We start from the raw sequence: 24,387 nt of genomic DNA on the forward strand, positions 1-24,387 counted from the left end.
AGAGATACAGAGAGAGAGAGATATAGAGAGATAGATAGAGATAGATATAGAGAAAGTGAGATAGTGAGAGAGATAGAGAGAGAAACAGAGATATATATAGAGAGAGAGACTGAGACAGAGAGACTTATAGAGAGGGAGAGTGAAAGAGGAAGAGTGAGAGGGAGAGATAGCGAGAGTGAGATAGAGATAAAGATTATATACAGAGAGAGAGATGGAGAGATTGATGGGGATATATAATGGACTGGAACTCACATTCCATCATTACTTTGTAATTGAGTCTGTGTCAATATCTGCCCTGTTTGTGAACCCAACTCTCATTGCCTGATGAAGGAGCAGTGCTCCAAAAGCTCATGCACCAAATAAACTTGTTGGATTTTAACCTGATGTTGTGAGACTTTTTACTGTGCCTACCCCAGTCCAAAGCCAGCATCTGCTTGTCATAGTTAGAGGTAGATAGATAGAGATATAGAAATAGAGAAATAGAGCAATCAGAGATACAGAGAGATAAAGAGAGACAGAGATCACCCACCCAGACCAATCAGAGATAGAGACAGAAAGTGAGATAGAGCAATCAGTGAGACAAAGAGAGAGATAGAGAGTGAGAGGGATAGAAAGTGATATAGAGAGAATTAGAGAGAGAGCAATCAGAGATCCAGAGACAGGGAGAGAGTGAGATCACCCACACACAGCAGATATCAATAGAGAGAGAGAGATGTAGAGATAAAGAGAAATCACTTACACAGAACAATCAGAGATAAAGAGAGATCACCCAAACAGAGCAATGAGAGAGACAGATCACCCACACAGAGCAATCAGAGAGCGATACACCCACACAGAGTAATCAGAGAGATACACACACAGAGTAATCAGAGAGAGAGATACACACACACACAGAGTAATCAGAGAGAGAGAGAGAGAGATGCACCCACACAGAGTAATCAGAGAGAGAGATACACACACACAGAGCAATCAGAGAAAGAGAGAGATACACCCACGCAGAGTAATCAGAGAGAGAGATACACACACACAGAGTAATCAGAGAGAGAGAGACACACACACAGAGTAATCAGAGAGAGAGATACACACACAGAGCAATCAGAGAGCGAGAGAGAGATACACCCACACAGAGTAATCAGAGAGAGATACACATACAGCAATCAGAGAGAGAGAGAGATACACCCACACAGAGTAATCAGAGAGAGAGGTACACACACACAGAGCAATCAGAGAAAGAGATACACACACAGAGCAATCAGAGAGAGATACACACACACAGCAATCAGAGAGAGAGATACACACACAGAGCAATCAGAGAGCAAGAGAGAGATACACCCACACAGAGTAATCAGAGAGAGATACACATACAGCAATCAGAGATATACACACACACAGTAATCAGAGAGAGAGAGAGATACACCCACACAGAGTAATCAGAGAGAGAGAGAGAGAGATACACCCACACAGAGTAATCAGAGAGAGAGACACACACACAGAGCAATCAGAGAGATACACACACAGAGCAATCAGAGAGCGAGAGAGAGATACACCCACACAGAGTAATCAGAGAGAGAGACACACACACAGAGCAATCAGAGAGATACACACACAGAGCAATCAGAGAGCGAGAGAGAGATACACCCACACAGAGTAATCAGAGAGAGATACACACACAGCAATCAGAGAGATACACACACACAGTAATCAGAGAGAGAGAGAGATACACCCACACACAGTAATCAGAGAGAGAGAGAGAGATACACCCACACACAGTAATCAGAAAGAGAGATACACCCACACAGAGTAATCAGAGAGATACACACACACAGAGTAATCAGAAAGAGAGAGAGAGGTACACACACAGAGTAATCAGACAGAGAGAGATACACACACAGAGCGGAGAGAGAGAGATAGACACACAGAGTAATCAGAGAGAGATACACACACAGAGTAATCAGAGAGAGAGATACACACACAGAGTAATCAGAGAGAGAGATACACACACAGAGCAATCAGAGAGAGAGAGAGAGATATACACAGAGTAATCAGAGAGAGAGAGAGAGAGATACACCCACTCAGAGTAATCAGAGAGAGAGAGATACACACACACACAGAGTAATCAGACAGAGAGAGAGATACACACACACAGTAATCAGAGAGAGAGAGAGATACACCCACACAGAGTAATCAGAGAGGGAGAGAGATACACCCACACAGAGTAATCAGAGAGAGGTACACACACACAGTAATCAGAGACAGAGAGAGATACACACACAGAGTAATCAGAGATAGAGAGAGAAATATACAGAGCAATCAGAGATACACACACACACACACACACACAGTAATCAGAGAGAGAGAGAAATACACAGAACAATCAGAGAGAGAGAGATACACACACACACACACACACACACACACACACACACACAGATAGAAACAGAGACCAAGAGAGAGATAGAAACAGAGACCAAGAGAGAGATAAAGTCAGAGAGAGAGATAGAGACACAGAGTGACACAGTGCAATCAGAGAGTGACAGAGAGACAGAAAGAAAGATCACCCACACACAATACACAGAACAATCAGAGACCAACAGGGCACATCAAAGACAGAACAATCAGAGTGAGAGAGACAGAGATACAGAGAGAGAGAGTGAGAGAGAGTTCACCCACGGAAGAGACAGAGACACAGAGAGACAGAACACACACATATATGCACACACAATCAGACAAAGAGTTCATCCATAGACGGAGAGATCACCCGCACAGAGACACACACATACTGCAACCAGAGAGAGTGAAAAATCACCCACACACAGAGTTTACCCATGCACAGACATGCAGTGTACATCTACAGACACAGACATACACACAGGGAGTTCATCCACACAAAGTTTATCCACACACACAGAGAGAGTTCATTCATACACACACCCACATACACAGAGTTCATCTACACATGGAGAGAGAAACACAAACAGAGACACAGAGACACATACACTTTTCATCCACATACAACCATATACACAGATGGACAGAGTGTTTATCTACTTTGAGTCAGAGAGAGATATAGAGAGAGAAAGAGAGATGCCGACAGACTGAGAGTTTATCCACACAGAGACATACACAGAGAGTTCATCCATACAGACAGAGACACACAGAAGAGAGACAGAGGGAGACACACACAGACACAGAGTTCATCCACACAGATGGAGAGCTCACTGACACAGAGACAGAGAAAGAGACAGAGACACGCACACACACAGACAGACAGTTCACCCACACAGAGACATACAGTCAGAATTCATTCACAGAGAAAAGAATCCATCCACAGAGACACAGAGAGGCAGTGGGAGACACACACAGACAAAAACAGACACAAAGAAAAACAGTTCATTGACACCGAGACACGGAGAGACAGAGAGTTCATTCACATAAAGTGAGAGAGGAAGTGTGTGAGAGAGACACACACACACAAAGAAACAGAGAGTTCACCCACACAGAGACAACGAGACAGAGAGAGGCAGATTTCACCAATACAGGAAGACACACACACAGACAGACTTCATCCATACAGGGAGGGAGAGAGACATACACACAAACATACAGGTACGCACACACGTATGCACACACATTTTTCATCCATATAGGGAGAAGAGAGAGACTGAAACACACACACATTCAGAGAGAGAGAGACATAGACAGACAGACTTCATACACGGAGACACACCCACAAACACAGAGATCATCCATACAAGGAGAGGGACAGACATACATACAGAGACCACATTCACACAGATAGATAGAGAGGGGGACACACACACACACACACACAGAGGGAAGAGAGAGAGAGAGAAACAGAGTTCACCAATACAAGGGGAGTCACACACAAACACAAACACTCAAACATAGAGAGAGAGACAGATTTCATCACTACAGGGTGAGAAAGGCATACATACAGAGACACAGAGAGGCCAATTGCATAGAGAGGAAGAAACACACACCAAACAATCAGAGGGAGAGAGCAACAGAATGACAGAGGGGGAGAGAGAGAAACATAGAGAGAGTTCATCCACACAGAGGCATGTCAGTGTGACAGAGACTCAGAGACAGATATAAACACAGACACACACAAACACACAGTGACACTGAAATCCAGACATACCAGAGAAGGGCTTAGAGACACTGAGATACAGGAGGGGGAGATATAGTTCATCCACCCAGAAAGAGAGACAGAGACAGACAGAGGCGGTGGGGGGGGGGGGGGGGGGGGGGGGGGGCGGTGCGGGTGGAACCGAGAGAGAGTGACACAGAGAGCCCATTCACAGAGAGATAGAATTCATCTACTCAGAAAACCCAGTCAAATACACAGGAATACAGATAGAGAGACGGGGAGAGAGACACAGAGAGAAAAAGACAGAGAGAGAGAGACAGTGAGAGAGATACATACACACAGCCCATTCACACAGAGAAAGAGACTCACACAGAGGGATAGAGAGAGAGGGGCAGAGAGGTAGAGATTGAGAGAGACATACAGAGTTCATCCACACAGACACGTCAGAGAGGCTTAGAGTGTGATAGAAACACAGACAGACACTAACATAGAAATCCACAGATGTACCAGAGAGATAGAGAGACATATGCCAACAGACAGACATGCACAGATAGTGAGTGTGACTCACTCAGAGATCCCACTCTCACTCAAGTGTACACAGAGTGAGATACGGCCACACAGTCCACAGAAACAGTAAACAGGTGAAGGCACACAGTGACAAATGCATACACGGGATACACACACACACACAGTCAGAGAGTTCACAGACACAGTACACACAGATACATAGGATCGGTAGATCCTAATAACAACACGTGCACTGAGGCATTCATAAAGAATTCATTGACAAATCACAATAAACTCATCTCTGGTCCTTGCCTGCCTCAGTGACTAGTTGTATCCTAAAAAGTCTCACAACACCAAGTTAAAGTCCAACAGGTTTATTTGGAATCATGAGCTTATAGAGCACTGCTCCTTCATCAGTTGTGCGTCTTCTTACTGTGCCCACCCCAGTCCAACGCTGGCATCTCTATCTCAGAGTTGAATCCTGTGTGACCAGGAAAGTTCTTGCTTGTATTCGGAATCTAAGATGCCAGCAGAAAGTGGCTGCCAATGTCCTCATTGCCTGAAGAATTCCTGAGTTAGGGAAATGAATGTTAGTTAAGTTTTCCTGTCTCACAGGAAAACTTGAGAGACTAAATAGACTGGGTCTGTACTCGTTGGAGTTTAGAAGGACGAGGGGGGATCTTACAGAGACGTATAAGATAATGAAGGGGATGGATAGGATAGAGGTAGAGAGATTCTTCCTGCTTAGAAAGGATAGCAGGACTAGAGGGCACAGCCTCAAGATAAGTGGGGGGGGCGCAGTTTAGATCGGAGTTGAGGAGAAACTTCTTCACTCAAAGGGTGGTGAATCTCTGGAATTCTCTGCCCATTGAAGTGGTGGAGGCTACCTCGCTGAATATGTTTAAGTCATGGGTAGATAGGTTTTTGATAGACAAGGGAATTAAGGGTTATGGGGAGAAAGTGGGAAAGTGGAACTGATCCACTTCAGGTCAGCCATGATCTTATTGAATGGCGGGGCAGGCTCGAAGGGCTAGATGGCCTACTCCTGCTCCTATTTCTTATGTTCTTGTGTTCTTACATGTACAAGTTCTCTGAGGACAGATTAGGCTCAATATGAATATCTGCAACAGTTTGAAAGAAGTATCCAATTTTCTCCAGTACAGTTTGCAGGTGGACCAGTCATCGGATTCAGTTATTGAATGATATTGTCAACACCCTTTGAAAGGGAGTGGAGGAATTAAAAAATAAACACCACATTCAAATATTTGCCCCCAAAAAAGCAACTGTCACTAATATTCAGCACAAACCTTCATTAGAACCTGGCATGTCCTGGTCCCTCCATGCCAACGCTATAGTTAAGAAAGCCCACCAAAGCCTCTACTTTCTCAGAAGACTAAGGAAATTTGGCATGTTAGCTACCACTCTCACCAACTTGTACAGAAGCACCATAGAAAGCATTCTTTCTGGTTGTATCACAGCTTGGTATGGCTCCTGCTCTGCCCCAAACCACACGGAACTACAAAAGGTCGTGAATGTAACCCAATCCATCATCAAACCAGCCTGCCATCCATTGACTCTGTCTACACTTCCTGCTGCCTCAACAAAGCAGCCAGCATAATTAAGGACACCACACACCCCAGACATTCTCTCTTCCACCTTCCATTGGGAAAAAGATACAAAAGTCTGAGGTCACGTACCAACCGACTCAAGAACAGCTTCTTCCCTGCTGCTGTCAAACTTTTGAATGGACTTACCTTGTATTAAATTGATCTATCTGTACACCCTAGCTATGACTGTAAAACTACATACTCCACTCTCGTTTCCTTCTCTATGAACGTTGTGCTTTGTCTGTACTGTGCACAAGAAACAATACTTTTCACTGTATGTTAATAATTGATAATAATAAATCAAATCTAATCAAATCATGTGCCTGTTTTTCGCATTTCGACTGGTTTTGACCCCGTTTTCTTTACCGGAATAAAATAAAAACTGTAAAAATACACAAACTATACTGTGAGATGGCAATTGATCTTCTAAACTGTTAATGTTTACGGATTTCATCCTTCCACTGCTAACGATGCTATTTATATAAATAACAATTTAAAATCTAACAGGTATAGGGGAGGTGAAATATCTTCCCGGCCAGTATGTCCCTAATCTGCTCCATTTCACTCGATCTGTTTTTAATGAAAATCTGACAACCGCTCCTGCATATCCTCTGGATCTTGAACCACATCAAATCACTCTTAATAACAAGCCCGCGTTTGTTCTGCCCACTGCGAGATCACTGGGGAGCATTGTACATTTTCCGACTGTTGGGGACCACATTTTTTCAGTCAATCCGATGAAGAAAAACGCATTCACACCAATAGTCCCACCACTGATGTTTATTTTAACTTCTTGCACAAGCTGATTTCCTCACGGTTGTAATGTCTGCTTGGGTAGTAAATACCAGAGCCAGATATACCACCAAGCAGATGATGCATCCGCCCACAATGTCGCCCCATCTGTGCTTATCCCATACACAACGGTGGGATCACTTTGGAAACATGATTTAAAATTGTTTTTTTTTAATCCGGAAAGATCAATGATTTAAATGTGAGCTGTTCTGTTCCAAAATGGTGAACCTAACAGTGTTTTAATTGTCAAAAAAGGTCTAGGCTTTCAGCTTTTTTTTGAAAAGGAATGTTCTATTTATTTTAAAATGCAATTTAAACGTGATTCAGATGACTACAAACAAGGATTCAGTTCAAGAAACCAAGAATGGTTGGTTGATTTTTTTGCCTCAGTGTTAAAAAGTTAAATTAACCACTAGATGTCTAGCATTTCTTAGCACTTAAGTAAATATTAGGTATGTAGATATTAGTATGCAAGTACAATGTACTATAACATTAACATTGCTGTACAAACGAATCGTTGTTAACTGTGGAAGTGTACATGTTGTCACATGCAAATTAATGTATTGCTAGATTAATGCGACCAAGATGGATGGGAAACTTGTTTGATTCCAGTGATTAATCTACTTCCTATATTTAGCTCCTTGTTGTGCATTCAGTTCAGACGACAACCACCTATTATTCAATTCAAAGTAAGGCTGTGCCAATTGTAGTGCAGCAAACCAGGAATTCTAACTCGTCACATGATGGAAACTAGTCGTTAGATTTGACAGCTACACGCAGATCCACCACGAGGAAAGCCTTTATTTTTGTGTTCCGTCCTCCAGTAATCCATCATGCGAATGCAGAATTTTTAAACAATGTTCACAAAGGGAAGGGCACATTTAATTGGACAATGACTCACAGCTTGTAACCACCATCCTTCAGCAGTGCGGCTAATTGACTTGTGACCCACTGCGGCCCTGGATTCCCGGGTTCCACTGTTTAGTGTAATGATGGATGTCATGGCATTAATCTTAGGTAGTGAAGAAAAAAATGATAGACCGGTTCTTTTCTCATCGTTTCCAGCTTTTTGCAGAATGGTCAGACTGCCAGAAACTTGTGCTATTCACAATTCTCCTCTTTCTAAAATCGTTCGTGGACCGTTCCCACCGTCCTACTCCCCGCCTGGGCATTCAGTCTGACTTGGAATAAACCTCATCAAGGTGGCTGAGATTAGGAAGTGGGGGGTTGGGCAAAATACAAGCAGTTTAATTACAGTTTGGGGTACCTACCGCTTGACAAAAGACTTGCATTCCACTGGGAGAACTCAGTTAGTAATCCAGTGTGAATTTCTCAGAAGAGTATGGTTTTGGTTACTTTTGTCTTATTTACACCTCCAGTGGCAACGGTCCGTCGAGTGTTAATTGGACGGAATACATATTGATGGACTGGCATCACATTGTCTTTGAATAAAATGTTCCACTCCAGTCAATTGCATAACTTGGAGCCACTGAAGAGGGAAACTGGGAATGTATTCCGATTATTACTGCTCTGAGGTTAGTTTCGAATCATGGTGAATTATATACTTCAGCGATTTTAATGTAATACTTTCATTCCCATTAAACAATGCACATCTTGTAATAAGCTTTGAAAAGACTGCTGGATTTCAGGCAGTGTGGTAAAACATCAACGCATCATTGACAGATTAATCTTTGATTGCTATGCTACATTTAATAAATGGACCTTTGTGTTCCCGAAGGCTCGCAATGAACCCAGAAACTAGGAATTTTCTCAATTTGTCTAAAAACCACCGACATTGAGGGAGGATAGAAAACAATTGTCCAATAGAGAAAATAATAGTTTGCCGAATGTTAAAAGTTCGGGCAATCGAACAAATGAAGACAAGGCGTTTTAGAAGCAAAACGTAATAGTTGATTCCCTTTATGAAAGAATATAAAGGACACAGCTTTCTGTAATTATAGACGATCCATCTAAAATCTGCCAATCACGGATTTATTTTAAAGACAGCCAAACATCCCCGAAGAGAGATATGGATTATATTTTATCCGAGCATGAATAGCGTACTCATACTCACCCCGGAGAGTGTCTTGTTTGCACGGTGGTGGGGTGGGGTGGGCTGGGGGCGGGAGTTCTCACAGGCACACGATCAATGCAGTTGGAAACACACGCTGTTTACTGTAATTGCCCCTACACCAAAGCCTTCTTTAAATTATAGGTTCAGTAGATATTGAAGGATCCAGACGGATTAATTGGTACATTGCTGTAAAGGAATATGTGTGCACCTGCAATGCCTGAAGACTAGTTTGATTGATCTTAGAAATAATGTCTGATCATTTTGAAACTTTGAAATTCTTTTGCAATATGTCGAGAGTACTTAGTCAAAAAGATGCAACTGTAACCATCTGCATGCCAAAACCAATTCCATATCTTGAACCGATTAGTTGAACGGATCCAGATGAGAACTGGTCTTTCATGGTTCGCCAGAAGTAGTTCAAACGTGTTTTCTAAACTAAAACGATGATTAGCCGCGTTTTCCCAGTATCAGAGTAAATAAAAGTGCCCCCAATTTTTGAAGGGTGTCGCTAGGATAAAAAGTCATAAAGCCACGGAAACTTATAATATAAACAATGCTATTTTCCCTCAGAATTACACAATCCAGTCCCCGGTTTACCCGCCGATCGCAAGGGCTTCAGGGGCAGGGTGGGCACCGCAAGCTCCTATCCGGGGCCACCTTGGGCTAACAAGCTTGCAGCTGACAACCGGATAACAGAGCGGCAACTTCCACTAGCCACGGCCAATATAGACAGTGGCACATTTTATTCTGTGACTCATTTCAGTAGCAAGCCGTCGAAAAAGAATCTGGCTTTAATTTTTTTTCTATTTTTTTCATAGAATCCCTACTGTGCAGAAGGAGGCCATTCGGCCCATTGAATCTGCACCGACAACAATCCCACCCAGACCCGGAGCACTCAGAGAAAACCCACGCAGATACGAGAAGAATGTGCAAACTCCACACAGACAGTGACACAAGCCGGGAATCGAACCCAGGTGAGGCAGCAGTGCTAGCCACTGTGCCGCCTGATAACCAACTGGTCGTTTCAATTCCCGAGGCATTGATAATTGGAATCTACACTAAGGGTATAATTTAAAACCATTCAGCAATAAGAGATTTAAAAAATTCAACATTCAACACAACAAATGGTACTTTTGAGTTACAGACGTTAACAGATCATGCAGCAACACCATCTATAAAGGTTCTGCCTGCATGTATTACTTAGAGCCTACTTGTAACACTTCTGCCACGATAAATTGCTGTACCTACATTTATAACGGAACTGGCCTGTATCAACTGGCTGTACTCTGGGCAGTGGGAGACACTATGCTAGTTTTTATCGCACAATACTCAAGAAAAAACCTGGACTTGATAATCCAGACCTTTAACTTTAAATTGGGGAAATTCTGATTGTGTGAAGGGTGTATAATTTCCCAAGATGATGAAGTAGGCACAGGAGGAGGCCATTTGGCCCCTTCAGTCTGCTGTACCATTCAGTGAATTCTAACTGATCTGCGGTTTAACTTTGTCCAATATTCCGCAATATCTTCGTTAACGGAAATCTATCGACTTTCGATTTTAAATGTGTAATTGATTTAACTTCACTTATGTAAGCAATGACTTTAAATTGTAGATTGTCCCCCGAAAGAATGTTTATCATTAAAGGAAAACTCGAGAATAAATTTCAAAAAAGTAGTTTAGGAGAGTTTATTTCCTTGATCCATAAACTTGTGTGTGGCACATCTGTAATCAATTGTTTCATACTCTATAAATTTCAAACATATTGAACAAAAATATTAAATTGAGTCAGTGCGATTTTTCTTGCTGTTAGTTCGAATTATAAAAAGTTGAACGATGAAGCAAACTAATGATCTCCGCCGTTTTGTGAGCTTCTGATTGCTAAAACAGAGAGACATTGTAGAAAGCAGGCAGACTGGCCGGGCTGAATGGGATGGTAATGTGATCGTCACCTCAACAGCCGCAAACAGCTGCTAATCCAACCAGTTCTCCTCTAAGTTTATTTATTAATGCCACAAGTAGGCTGACATTAATCCTGCAATGAAGTTACTGTGAAATTCCCCTAATCGTCACACTCCAGTCTTTCGGATTGTGGGAGGAAATCGGAGCACTCGGGGGGTTCTCAGGCACGGGAGAACATGCAGACGCCACACAGTCAGCCGAGGCTGGAATCGAACCGTATCCATGGCGCTGTGAAGCAGCAGTGCTAACCACTGTGCCATGGTGCTGCCCCACGCCTGAAGAACTTCTCACCAGGTATCAAAGTGCCTGCCTTTTTTCAGGTTCTCCCCTTTTAAGATTCAAATCGGGGTCTTATGACAATTACATTTTAGGTTCGAATAGGTTAGTGTATGAACTGTGGCCAAGCACGCTCTGGAAAAGTCTGTATTTTCTGCAGACTAGAGTAGCACAGCAGAGAAGCAGGACTGTTCATTTGTTTCTGGGCATCCAGTTACCAACAGGCTCTGTTACAAGTACCCAGAAGGGAGGCTCAGCCTCAATTTAGCAAATGTCAACCTGTGTGAGGGGCTGAGGTTCCAACAGCAGCAAATTCTACTGAAGGCACTGGTTGAAATTGTAGCTCGTTACATTACATACTTAATCACATCACAACCACCTACATTTACCAGAATATCAATCATCAAGTCAAAGCTGAAGCTGACAAACATATAGCCCATTCGTAAGGACCAGATTGCAACATGACAAAGCGAAGTGGATTTAGTATGCACTTTGTATGGTGGTCATTTTGAAATGTTTGTAATGTTCTTTCAAATATTTTATGAATAAATAATATATTTTCAAAAAGACACCAAAATACTGCAGATCCCGGATATCTGAAACTTGGTCAGATTAGTTTCGCTTCAAACAAGTTTATAAGTTTTTGGAGAAGCGGTTTAACGGACAACTGCAAAGTATAACTGTAAATTGTATTGGTTTATCACTGCGTCTAACAACACTGAGATCCTGCAGTACTTTGTCCGGTAGAAACGAGCCTAGTGTTATCGTTATCAGAAACCATGCCTGTACTGAAAAATCTATCATTCATCTCCATCATTTCAGGTTCACCTATCGCCAATGGATTATGACTTTATAAATTCAGTCCTTTATTCCCAATTTCAGATCATTTTGCCCTAAATTTAAAGTTCACAACAAAGTGGGAATTCTGTAAACTAGTAAAACAGTCTGGTACAGTTGAAATCACATTTATGATACATGTCTATTTACAGCATATTGAATTTAACTTCGAATGTCACTTCATTGATTCAGTCACTTGCTCGAATGGATTTCCACAGCAAACTGATACATTGATTAAATGTAACATCCACTGTCTGTTTCAGGGTGTCAAAGAATGAAGCTACATCCCGGATACCAGAGGAATTTGTCCGCTTTAAAATGAACGTTTCACTGACTTCATGTTGGGACCTGTTACAGCTGGACTGGCCAAACTAAGAGCAAACGGTTTAACAATATCATTAGCAGCGTGCTAACAGCGTGAACAGCTTTGTGTCTTTCTCGGGGCACTTTGCAACTTCCCATCAGTTATTTAGTTAGAGTTAATTAATAACATTTGACATGCACTGCAATTGAAAGGTCAGTTACAGGAAATAGGAGGCCCACAGCCTGTCTGCCCTGTTAAATATGCCTAACAATCAGTGGTAACATATGTGGACGGTTTCTGACAATCACATAAGGTAATGCTAGATTAGTAATATGCAAATTTGATTACAGTGAACAAACACATATATATTAGTGGATTCATTATATTGAATTAAATGACATAAAATGTGGTCTCAATTATAAGCTAACAATGTTTAGTCAAGTGCCAAGATAGATAAAAAATGCTTTAAAAGCTACATGCATAGTGGTTTTAATTTCCTATGGTTCCTGTGTGGTATTTCAATGTACAAAAGGAAGTGAAAGCACTGTTAGGGCATCTTTCTTTGGAGTTGGGCGGTGTACCAGCCAATAGCACTGCGTAATCGAGGCTGGATCTGCACACCCCGTTACCCTCTATCTCCGCTATTCCTCGATCAGAGTCTTCAGATTGGGGAGATGTTTCAGTTGAAAGTCCAATAGCATCTGTCCATACGCTTTGCCCTGTTAAAAAAAAGTGCCAGTGCATTAAAGTTTTTAAACCAATCCACTTTAGAATTGTATTTGATTAAAATCAGTTTCAGATGCAGTATGTAGGTTTGGAGAAAGTTGTACTGCAGTGAGCACTGCTCAAACCACAATCAGATTTTAATAGTTAAGTGCCTGGTGATTCTGTTAAGTGTTTTGGTCACTCACGGTAGTGACATGGCAATATTAGGTATGGTGCAGGTCTAGTATAGGTTTACAATGATATAGGTTTACCATATCAATCCCCTTAAACCGTTAATGAACTCTAAAACATGATTTTGTTGTCAGCATTCGGAAAAGTAATCTATTCATATTTCTAGCAACTGATTTAGCCAAAGCAGTTCACATTTCAATACATTAAACAAGATATTTGCATGGCACTGGCAAGAAAGACATAGCTTTCAAATCCTGGTGTTTAGATCTAAGTATTATCAGAACTGGATACAAAGTTGGATTTGTAGAAATGAGAGTTACAGAGCAAAAAGGGCACTACAAATCTACATGTTCTCTCAGGCACTATTATTTAACAAATACTATAATCATGTGTTACAGTTCCATCACCAAGTGCTGAGAAAACACATTCAAACATTTCAGTTATTTCTTGGACTCTTGTGTCGCTGTGTAAACAGCAGATTTTGTTTCGCCTTTTCTGCAACTACCAATTGCTTTTTTAATAAAAATATTCTTTTCTTAAAGTTACACAGCCAATGCGCAAGTGGACTGGGCAAACCCATAACCCATCTCCTTGCTTGCTCCAGAAATCAAATTCAAACTGAATCCAATTCATGCTCCCCACAAATATACAAGATCCAGGCTGACAAGAACAGGCATTACACCTGGTTTCACGCTTGATTTTAGCCAAAAGGCCGAGACTCCAGCTCACTGAGTGACATATTCTCAAAGCATCAAGCACAGACTAGTGAGTAAACTGGTTTTTATACCTGCGGGTCACTCCTTAAAGATGCAATTCCACCTCCACCCAAAGAATTCCTCAGCACGAAATTTAATCCCTGGATTCCCGGAAGGTCAAATCTGGGAACAAAGCAAATATTGCTGAAACATGTCCAAAGCCACCAGCACTTACGCTAAAATAAAATTACTTTAAGTGATCGTAACAGTGAATCATCAAACTGGGAGCTTAGCTCAACTCGTCTGAAGTCCCTTGTGATGGTATTTCTATCTAATTATATGGGATCTGACTCACAGCTGCAGTCTGTCACATTTCAAGCCTGCCAGCACAGTTTCTATCTTCATCAGTACTCTTTTCCTTAGTTTCTGATCAGTGTATAATTAGTCACTGTCCACCAAAGACCATGGGCATTTTTCCCCATTACAGGGAGACAACTGGTCACAGATAGTTTAGGATGAAGTAATACGGCAACTAATAGGCTGGTTTGATGGAACCAAAAACCACAGCCAGCAGAATTTCAAAGTACCAACCACAGCTTGTTTCCGTGCTGACTTGCTCAATGACTCTATGACACTGTTCACTGTGCTCAGATATTACAACATTAAAGTTGTTGAACCCAATGTTAAGTCCAGAAGGCTGTAAAGTGCCTAACTGGAAGATGAGGCGCTGTTCCTCCAATTTACGTTCAACTTCGTTGGAACATTGCAACAGGCCAAAGACATACATGTGGACACGAGAGCAGGGTCGCGTGTTGAAATGGCAGATTTCAAATAACCATTTCAACACACCACCCTCCTCTCATGTCGACATGTCTGTCCTTAGCCTGTTCCAATGTTCCAATGAAGTCTAACGCAAACTGGAGGAACAGCATCTCATCTTCCAATTAGGCACTTTAGAACCTTCCAGACTGAACACTGAGTTCAACAACTTCAGAACATGAACTCTCCCTTCCACTTTCACCCCATTTCCATTTATTTTCTTTCATTGTATTTATTTATTTACATTATTCTATTCATGTTTTTGAAATTTGCATTTCAATTTGTCCATCTTTAATTTGTCCACTTTTTAAAAATCTCACTTTCCATCTTGTTTCCTCCTCCCCCCCAGCCCACTCGGGCCATCTGCTGCATGTCTTAGGTTCGACACTTAGCACTTTTGTTTTGCCATTTATACATTCCAAACTTTTAATGGGCCTTCTCAGCCACCATCATGACCGTTTACATTCCCTTTGTCAGTTTTTCAATTACACTCCCCCCACCTCACCACAACTGTATAAATCTCATCCTATTTCCTTTGTTCTCAGCTCTGACGAAGGGTCACCCAGACTTGAAATGTTAAGTCTATTCCCACTCCACAGATGCTATCAGACCTTCGGAGATTTTCCAGCACTTTCTGTTTTAAGTCTGGTCAGTTAATGCTCAGCATGTTTTCATTTGTTACTTAAATATTTTCCTGGTCAGCCTTCAGGAAAGGCACATGGGGCCACTTGAAAGAAATGAAGATCAGGTTCAGATCACAAATAGGGGATATTAATATTACCCAATATTGACTTTTGAGGTGGTGTAACCGATATTGGGTAACATGAACTTATTTCACACAAACATCAAGGTGGGGGGGAAGGCATTTCAGGAAGCAACTAATGCCATTGAAACTTTAGTAACTAGGGCAGAATCTAATTTTAATATCATAACTTCATGTTACATATGCCAGCTCAATTTGGAACAAGCATTTGAAATGCATTGGTGCTAAGATTGGCATTTATTGTCCGTCCCTCATTCCCCAAGATGTCTGCCTTCTTGAACTGATGCAGTATTGAGGATTGATAGAAATGTGATTTGACTTCAGACAGCAGTTGATATGGAGCTAGAGGTCCATACTGGCCAAACAAGGCAAGGGCGACACGTTTCTTCCTCTAGGCCCAAGCAGATCCTGGGATGGTTAAAATGACACATAAAAGTGTGGATATTTACAAGGTGTATCATCTAACATTGTCAGTACAAGTCATGGCATTAATATGTTAACACTGATACCAACATGACTGTAGTAATTTCTTTGCAGTGTTAATGTAAGCCTTACTTGTGATAATAAATAAACGTTAACTTAAAACTTTAACGTAACGCATGCCAGAATTGCAGACATAAACATGCAGGCTGATTTATTTAATTGTTTCCTGATGAGCAATAAAATATTATTTGCATCACCAAAATTATTTGGAAATAACTTGCCACGTAATGTAAGGGTCATGCACGTGCTTGCTTATTCGTGTGAGTCCTACATGGTAGAAAGGAGTTCTAATCCAAACACTCCACCAAGTGTTCACTTTTAACCTGGGGTGCGGCTGGTAAAGAATATTATTCTTTCATCAGGCATAGCATTTAAAATAATTTCTATGGAATAGTTCCCTGCATTTTCTTGATGCTAATATTCAAAAGGAATTTTCAGCAGTATAATTACATGTGATTTGCTAAACTATTTTTCAAACAAATTTATGTAGTTTGATATAAAACATTGTTAAAAATAACTAGTTTTAATAATCTATAAGTAACAATCAATGAAAACAGTAGGTTTTTATTCACATTCTATTTGGTTATATTTTGCTTAAATGCTCAAAAATTACAATGACTAAGGGATTCATTGTTCAAATTCAATTTGAATTTGGAATATGACTGCAGCCCTTTCAACAAGGGCATTCAGGCAACTGTGCTGATGGGTACCTGATCAGTAACATTTATTACCATTCAGACAAATTGAGGCTTGGATGTCCATCATCTGGATTTTTCACTGAGGTGAAAGAAATCCAACTTCATCTCATATGTGTTAAGCTCTTGTTTTCTTTAATTTGTAAGAATCCCTGCCATTCCATTTTCTTCCCACACAAAAATGTGTTTCATTCTTTCCTGTACTGTGTTTAGAATAACATCTGCAGATACTGGCAGGTCTTTTGTGAAGCCATCTGCTCCTAATTATATTACGCCTCAATTATAAGATATTTTAGAAATTCTCTCATTAATGCACATTAAACTTTGATTATATGACTGGCAGAGAGACCAGCTTCATGTCATGCAGCTGGACCGGAGACTGCAGAAAAAAGTTTCAAAATTCTGTTCTGGAGGTTGAGGGAGGTGCTAGAATATTGCCAAGATTAAGTGTAATTTAGTATGAGCCTCTTCAGGAACTCCATCACTGATTCAGACAAAATTCACTGGGTCAGGCGGAGATTTGTTTCATTGCAATGCCACTACAAGTTGCCCAAGCCACAAGGAATGTCTAATGCAGACTGCTGGTTCAAAGTGAGGTTATGGCAATCCGCATCAGTCCCACATTGGAAGGGAATTCAATTTAGACACCTTTGTAAAATATGAATATGTCTAATTTATTTTCAATGCCTATAATTTCTAATTTCTTTGGGCGTTCAGGTCACAATCCCAACTGGATCTACAAAATGGATCCCACCTGCTGCCTGGATGGCATACTTAGCCTCAATAGGCATACATGCTTCCAGTTCTACTCCTGTCATCTGTGAGGCTAGGTAAACAGGAACAATGGCATTCAGAGTCCCAGCCACAGCCTAGATCCCTCTTACAAGGGCACTGATGACTTGTTTCTACTTATGATTATACTGCTTGAGCCACTGGATTTACTGTATTCCTTGGTGGATTAGTAAATTGCTGTTCATAATTGACAGACTGAATATTTATCCAACCTCTATCTCATTTTATCTTGCATGGCATTTTTTCCACTATTATTTAGAATAAGGACAACTATAAGACAAAACACATACCTGGTTACCATCCTCCTGTTAGAATCTTCGTTTTGTATGAGGTGCTTGAAATATTCTTCCACGGCCTTAGCAGTCACAGCTTTCCGTAGGTAAGGATAATAGAGAGGGTGCCGAGCTATGACTCCTAGTTGTACAGTGTAGACAATGAAAGCAAATAAAATAAAACCTGCACTAAGTGCCTCAGGTGATTATGAATGAAATAAAAATGAATGCTCAGGGAATGCAGACTATTCATCAATTCAGGACACATTTTTTAATGTCTGTTTGTATTTTCACACTAATTTGTCTGCCACAACCTTCCAAGGATTTATCTGAGTAAATGTTACATAGGATCAGGAGAACACAGATCACAATTTCAAAAGTGGACCACTACTGGATCTAATTTATAATGCAGCCATTAATTTAGGAAATTCTTACACCCAAAATATTAACAGAAGTAAATGTAACCATTTTCAGCATTCAAGCAATCTCAATGCATTGATAGAGCTAGCATCTGACATGGATTGAAGATTGGCTAGCTAATAGGAAACAGAGAGTAGGTATAAATGGATTTTTTGTGGTTGACAGGATGTGGCAAATAGTCTACCACAGGGATCAGTGCTGGAGTCTCAACCTTTTATAACTTCTATAAATGGCTTGGATGAAGATTGAAGGTAAGGTTGCTAAATTTCCTGACTACACAAAGATGCCTAGGAAAGTGAGTTGTGAAGGGAACTTAATGAGGCTACAAAAGGGACATAGGTAGGTGAGGTGAGTGGGTAAAAATCTGGCAAATGAAGTATAAAGTGAGTAAATGTGAAACTGTCCATTTTGGCATGATGAATAAAAATAAGCTTATTATTTAAATAGTGAGAGATCGCAGAGCTCTGAGATGCAGAGGGATCTGGGGGTCTAAGTGCATGAATCACAACAGGCACAAGTGTTCAGAGAGCTGTTCCTTCATCAAGTCAGTGTTTATCACTCACCTGTTGAAGCGCAGTGCTCTGAAAGCTCGTGCTACCTAATAACTCTGTTGGACTTTAACAGTACTTTCACAACACTATGTTATGGTGTTGTGAAACTTCTTACTGTGCCTACCCCAGTCCAACGCTGGCATCTCTACATCATACTTCAGTTGTACAGGGCTTGATGAGATCACATTTGGAGTACTGTGTACAGTATTGAACTTCTTATTGAAGGAAGGATATAATTGCGTTTGAAGCAGTTTAGAGAAAATTTACTAGACTAATACCAGGGTTTTCTTATGAGAAATTAGGTTTGTATCCACTAGAGTTTAGGAAAGCAAGAGGCAAATTGATCAAAAAACCTTTAAAATCCTGAGGGATATTGACAGGGTGGATGCGGAGAGGATGTTTCCTCTTGTTGGAGAATCTAGAACTAGGGATCACTGTTTAAAAATAAGAAGTTGCTCGTTTTAAGACCGCGATGAGGAGAAATATTTTCTCTCAAAGTGTTATGAGTCTCTGGAACTCTCTTCCTCAAAAGACAGTGAAAGCACAGTCTTTGGATGTTTTTAAGGCAGAGCTAGATAGACTCTTGATTAACAAAGGGGTGATAGGTTATTGGACTGGCAGGAACGTGGGGTTGAGGTTACATTCAGATCAGCCATGATTTTATTGATTAGTGGAGCAGGTTCGAGGGACCGAGTGGCCCACTCCTGCTCCTAATCTGTATGTTTGTATGTGACGGACTGTCATTTGATTGCAGGCATGACTCAGGTACAGGGCCCTTGGTGAAAAAAAATCACAAAATTTCTTGTACTCCAGAAAGGAATGACAATCAACAGTCCTACAGGCTATATTAAAAGAGGATATGTTATACTCATAAAGCTGAGATGTTTGTTGTCGTTAATCATCTAGTGTGCAGAATATCAATAATTAGATATAGCTTGGTTAGAGGCAAAGTAAATTTCTTTACTTTACCTCAGTGTATCTCAATGCCTCAGCTCTAGTCTTAAGGAACAGGCCATATTGCATGAGTGTTACATTTTCCAAATTCTCCATTGAGCCATAGTCTCTTCTCTTTGAGTATACTAATTCATATTGTTAGATGTTCACAGGCAGTTTGGTATTATGGTTTGGAAAAAGATTAAGAGGTGAATGGTGGTTTCTAGCATCGTGAAGAAATGCAAATGCGACAATTGCCTAGGTAAACTGAACTTGAAGAAAACATATTACAGATTACAATTATACATTTTTCTGATAGGAGTATTACTAGCAAGTTTTTGAGGGAGTAATGCACAACTATTTATAAAAACAGAGGAAACAGAGGTAGGAGTAGGCCATAAAGCCTCTCAAACCTGCTCTACCATTCAGTAAGGCTGGCAACATCTTCCACATCCAGTGGATCTAATGTACTTGGATTTCCAAAAGATATTCAGTAAGATGCCACACACAAGTTATTATGAATAATAAGGTCTTGTGGAGTTTAGGATAATATTACTATGAACAGGGGATTGGTTATCAGGCAGGAAGAGTAGACATAAATGGGTATTTTCAATTTGGCAGGTTGTCAGTGGAGTGCTGTAAGGATCAGTGCTGCAGCCAGAGCTATTGGCAATCTATACTAATGATGGTGGAAGAAAGCAAGAAGTACATCCAAGCTTGTTGATGATACAAAGCTCAGAGGAGGACAAAAAGAGGTTGCAGAGATATGGACTGAATTAATGGGCAACAAACTGACAGATGCAGTATAATGTGAAGATGTGTGAGATTATTCACTTAGGTAGTAATAAGAGAAAAGCAGAATATTTTTAAAAGGTATGAAACATTGAAATATCAGTGTTCAGATGGACTTTGTATTCCTTGTATAAGTACATCCATATTACCATGCAGGTAAAGCAAGCAATTAGGAAGGCAAATGGCATGTTGGTCTTCATTGAAAGGCTATTGGAACACAAGAATAAGGAAGTCTTGCTCAGTCGTGCAGGGCATTTGTGAGTCCACACCTGAAATACTGTGCAAGTTTTGGTCTCCATACCCAAGGAAGGATATATCTAAAGAAGGATATATTTGCTTTAGGTTCGCAAAGTTGGTCCCTGGGATGAGAAACTGAATAAACTGGATCTATAGTCCATGGAGTTTAGAAAGAGAGATGATCTAATTGAAATATGCACAATTCTGAAGAGGCTTGACAGGATAGACTCAAAGGATGTTTCTCTGGCTGGGGATTCTAGAATGTGAGGGCACAACCTCAGGATAAAAGGGTCAATTATTTACGACTAAAATGAGGAGAAATGTCTTCACTGCAGGTGGTGAATATTTCGAATAGTCTATCTTGAGGGTAGTGGATGCTCCATTGTTGAGTATATTTAAGGCTGAGATACAGTTTTGGTCTTTCACGGAATTGAGAGACATGAGAAGCAGGCAGGAAAGTGGAGTTGTGGCAGATGATCAGCCATAGTCATACTGAATGGCAGAATATGTTTGATAGGCAGAGCATAAAAGGGGGCCATTTGGCCCATCTTGCCTATGCCAGTCTGAGGACACCCAGGTGTTCTTTTCTAATCCCACTTTTCTGCATCCGGCCGATTGCCCTCTAGCATAGAACCATAAAAAGATGTAATCTTCCTACAATTCTCTTGTAGCCCAAAAACCTGTCAATCACAGTCACGAATAATGTACACCAATTGGCTGAGCATTCACTGTCCTATAGGGCAATAATTCCAAAGATTTACCTTTCTCTGAGTGAAGAAAACCTTTCCTCATCTTAGTCCTAAATGCCAACCCCTTATCTTGAGACTATACCCTTAGTTTTAAACTCTCCAGCCATGCAAAACAGACTCTCAGAACCTACTCTGTCAAGTCCTGTAAGAAAGAATGTTATACAAATCAAATAGATCACATCTCAGAATGCTAGAGAGTAAAGACTCATTCCACATAACAGCTTCTCACTGGAGAACCTTCTCATCCCACAAATCAATCAAGTGAACCTTTGTTGAACCTCCTCTAAGGCAAGTATTTCCCTCCATTGGTATGGAGACCAAAGCTGTTCACAGTACTTGAAATATGATCTCACCAAAGCAGCAAGACTTATACTCAGAAATCCCACTGGGATTAAAGCTAACATACCATTTGCTTTCTTATCAAAATGTTAACTTCTTGTGGTTCATGTTCATGGTCATGTGCAAGGAAACCCAAATCCCCCTTCATACCAGCATTTACTCGCCCCTCGCCTTTTAAAACATATTCTGTTTTCTTATTCCTCCTGCCAAAATGGATAATTTCACATTCTTCCACAATATATTTAGAACTGATTTTTTCAGTCATCTGTACAAAGTGGTATAAAGTACAGAAGTAATTTATGCTTTGCCAATTTATGCTCGTTACATTGAACCTTAAAGTACATTGATGAAATAAGGTTTAGTATTAAATAATTGTGCAGATTGTTGAGATGAAAGTTCAGTAGACAGTCCCCTGAACCACTGATTGGTGTGTAGTGAATAGTTTCAACATTTGTGAGAAATATCTTTGAACAACTGAAAGCTCCGTTCTTTTGGGGACAAAATGGCCAACTCAGATGCAGACTATGGGAACATTCAATCTATTTGGGGATAAAATTAAAAGTGTACTTTTGAGCTAGATTATCCTAAATGCAACAGCCTTTGACTAATTTGTGAAAATAATCATCTCTCCCACAGAAGACAGGAAATGCCACCTTCACTAAAAACATGCCAGCAGTTGGCTGGCAGCACAGTTCAATCTGAGAACACATGGACTGATAAATTAGTGATGTCTCCTTGGCTCTTTTTTGACTAGAAGAGACTACTGATGAGCTATATTTTCTGTCACTTATTATCAACTGATACACCACACTGTCTTCACGAATAGAATAACATTGTCACAGTCTCTGTAGCATATTCCTTTCATGAACATTAGAACATTTTGTTTGTGTTCTTCTTTTCCTTCATGCATTTCACAACTTTGGTTGTAAGCCAAACTGGTGAGCATCTTTTATTCTGTTGTGACACATTTTGGGATAAATTCCTTTTACATCTTTCGAACTGTTCCAATGCAGCAATTTCACCCTCCTTCCACCTCTTCACAGTTTACCATTCCTTTCTGTCTTTAAAATTAGTCAAAACAGGAACAATCCATGAGAATACTCATTTAAATGTTGAACAAATCCTACTCTGTGATTGCAGTATTAATACATGAAAGATAGTCAAACGAAGAATGATAAAAATAAATTATTCTTCACTCATATCTACCTTAAAGCAAGGTCACTATAATCTAAAATTAAAAACCGAAAATGCAGGGAATACTCAGAAGATCAGGCAGCAGCTTTGGAGAGAGAGAAACAAAAAAAAGTTAATGTTTCATCAGAATGGGCAAAGGTTGAAGATGTTGCAGTTTTAAGGAAGTACAGAGGAAGAGAAAGGGGTTGGGGGTGGATGGTAGACTGTTGTAAAGGGAATACAGGAGAAATGAAATGACAAAGAGAAAGATGGTGCAAGCAAAGGGAGTGGTGTTAATAAAAAAAATAAGGTGTGTCTAAGGAAGGTGTCTCAGAATCTCACCTCTATACACTGTCTGAAAAAAAAATGGGGGCACTTATGTTAAGAATCTGCTGAACTTAAAGTTGGGTCTAGATTCTGGAAGTGTCCAATCAAAAGATGAAGGGCTGTTCATTCAGCTTACGTTAAGTTTAACTGGAATATTGTAGGAGGTCGGAGTGGAATGGAATAGTAAATTTAAATGACAGGGTCTGGAAGCCTGGGGTTACGCTTACAAACGAAACAGTGGAGTTCTGCACATCGATCACCTCATCTGTCTTTGACTTCCCTAGTGAAGAGAAAACTGAGTCTTTAGCAGTGAATAAAGTATACCTAATTGAAATAAGTACAAGCAACAAAGAATGCAGCAGCAACCAAGGCTGGAAGCAGAGGCTGAGGTAAAGATATATATGTTGGGGCGGAAAGTGGGGCTTAAGAGGTTGGTGGTCTAAGGCCTGTCATAATATTATAACCATAACAGGGCGATGGCAATGCATTGGATAATGGAGTCTTGGGGAAGGGGTGCAAAGCCACCTGAAAACAGTTGAAGATGGTGGTTTGCAGAGTGAATGGAGCATGGGTTAGGGGATGGAAACAGTGATGGTGCCAAGCCAGGATGCAAAACTATGGCACGGCAATGAAGGCCTGATAAACCAATAACAAGGGTAGAAAGAAATGGCCAAGGTTAACATACATACACATTTTGTATCCACTACACTCCTGTAACACTCCAGGGGTGGGATTTTCCAGCTGTGCTCGCCCTGAAACTGGAAAATCTCACCCAAGGTCAACGGACCTTTCCATGCCCCTTGCCCGCTATGATTCCCAAATGTCAAATTACAAATGTAAAACAATAATCAATGAAATAAATCTAATAATTAGCCTGGAGTCAACAAATTTCCAGATAGGTAAGTATTAACTAAAATTGGCAGCATTTGCAGTTTCTCAAAGTATGTATTGGTATGATGGCCTCAATAGGATTGGCATGGTTA

General features: G+C 40.6%; 1 protein-coding gene across 2 annotated transcripts in view; it reads right to left on the reverse strand.

Annotated features, from left to right (window-relative positions):
• Window positions 1–10,761: 10,761 nt before the first annotated feature.
• Window positions 10,762–24,387, reverse strand: part of LOC145345015 (uncharacterized) — a 167,984-nt gene continuing 154,358 nt past the window's right edge. For both annotated transcript variants that reach the window (XM_080192531.1, XM_080192523.1), the window contains 3 exons: window positions 17,902–18,025; window positions 14,152–14,242; window positions 10,762–13,186 (listed from right to left, as the gene is read on the reverse strand). In XM_080192531.1, the coding sequence (XP_080048657.1) occupies window positions 13,109–13,186; window positions 14,152–14,242; window positions 17,902–18,025 (293 nt within the window). In that variant the 3' untranslated portion in view covers window positions 10,762–13,108. The remainder of the gene's footprint in view (window positions 13,187–14,151; window positions 14,243–17,901; window positions 18,026–24,387) is intronic.

Source organism: Carcharhinus amblyrhynchos, chromosome 1 (genome assembly GCF_965287045.1).
Source record: "Carcharhinus amblyrhynchos chromosome 1, sCarAmb.v2.hapA, whole genome shotgun sequence".
Classification (NCBI taxonomy): Eukaryota; Metazoa; Chordata; class Chondrichthyes; order Carcharhiniformes; family Carcharhinidae; genus Carcharhinus; species Carcharhinus amblyrhynchos.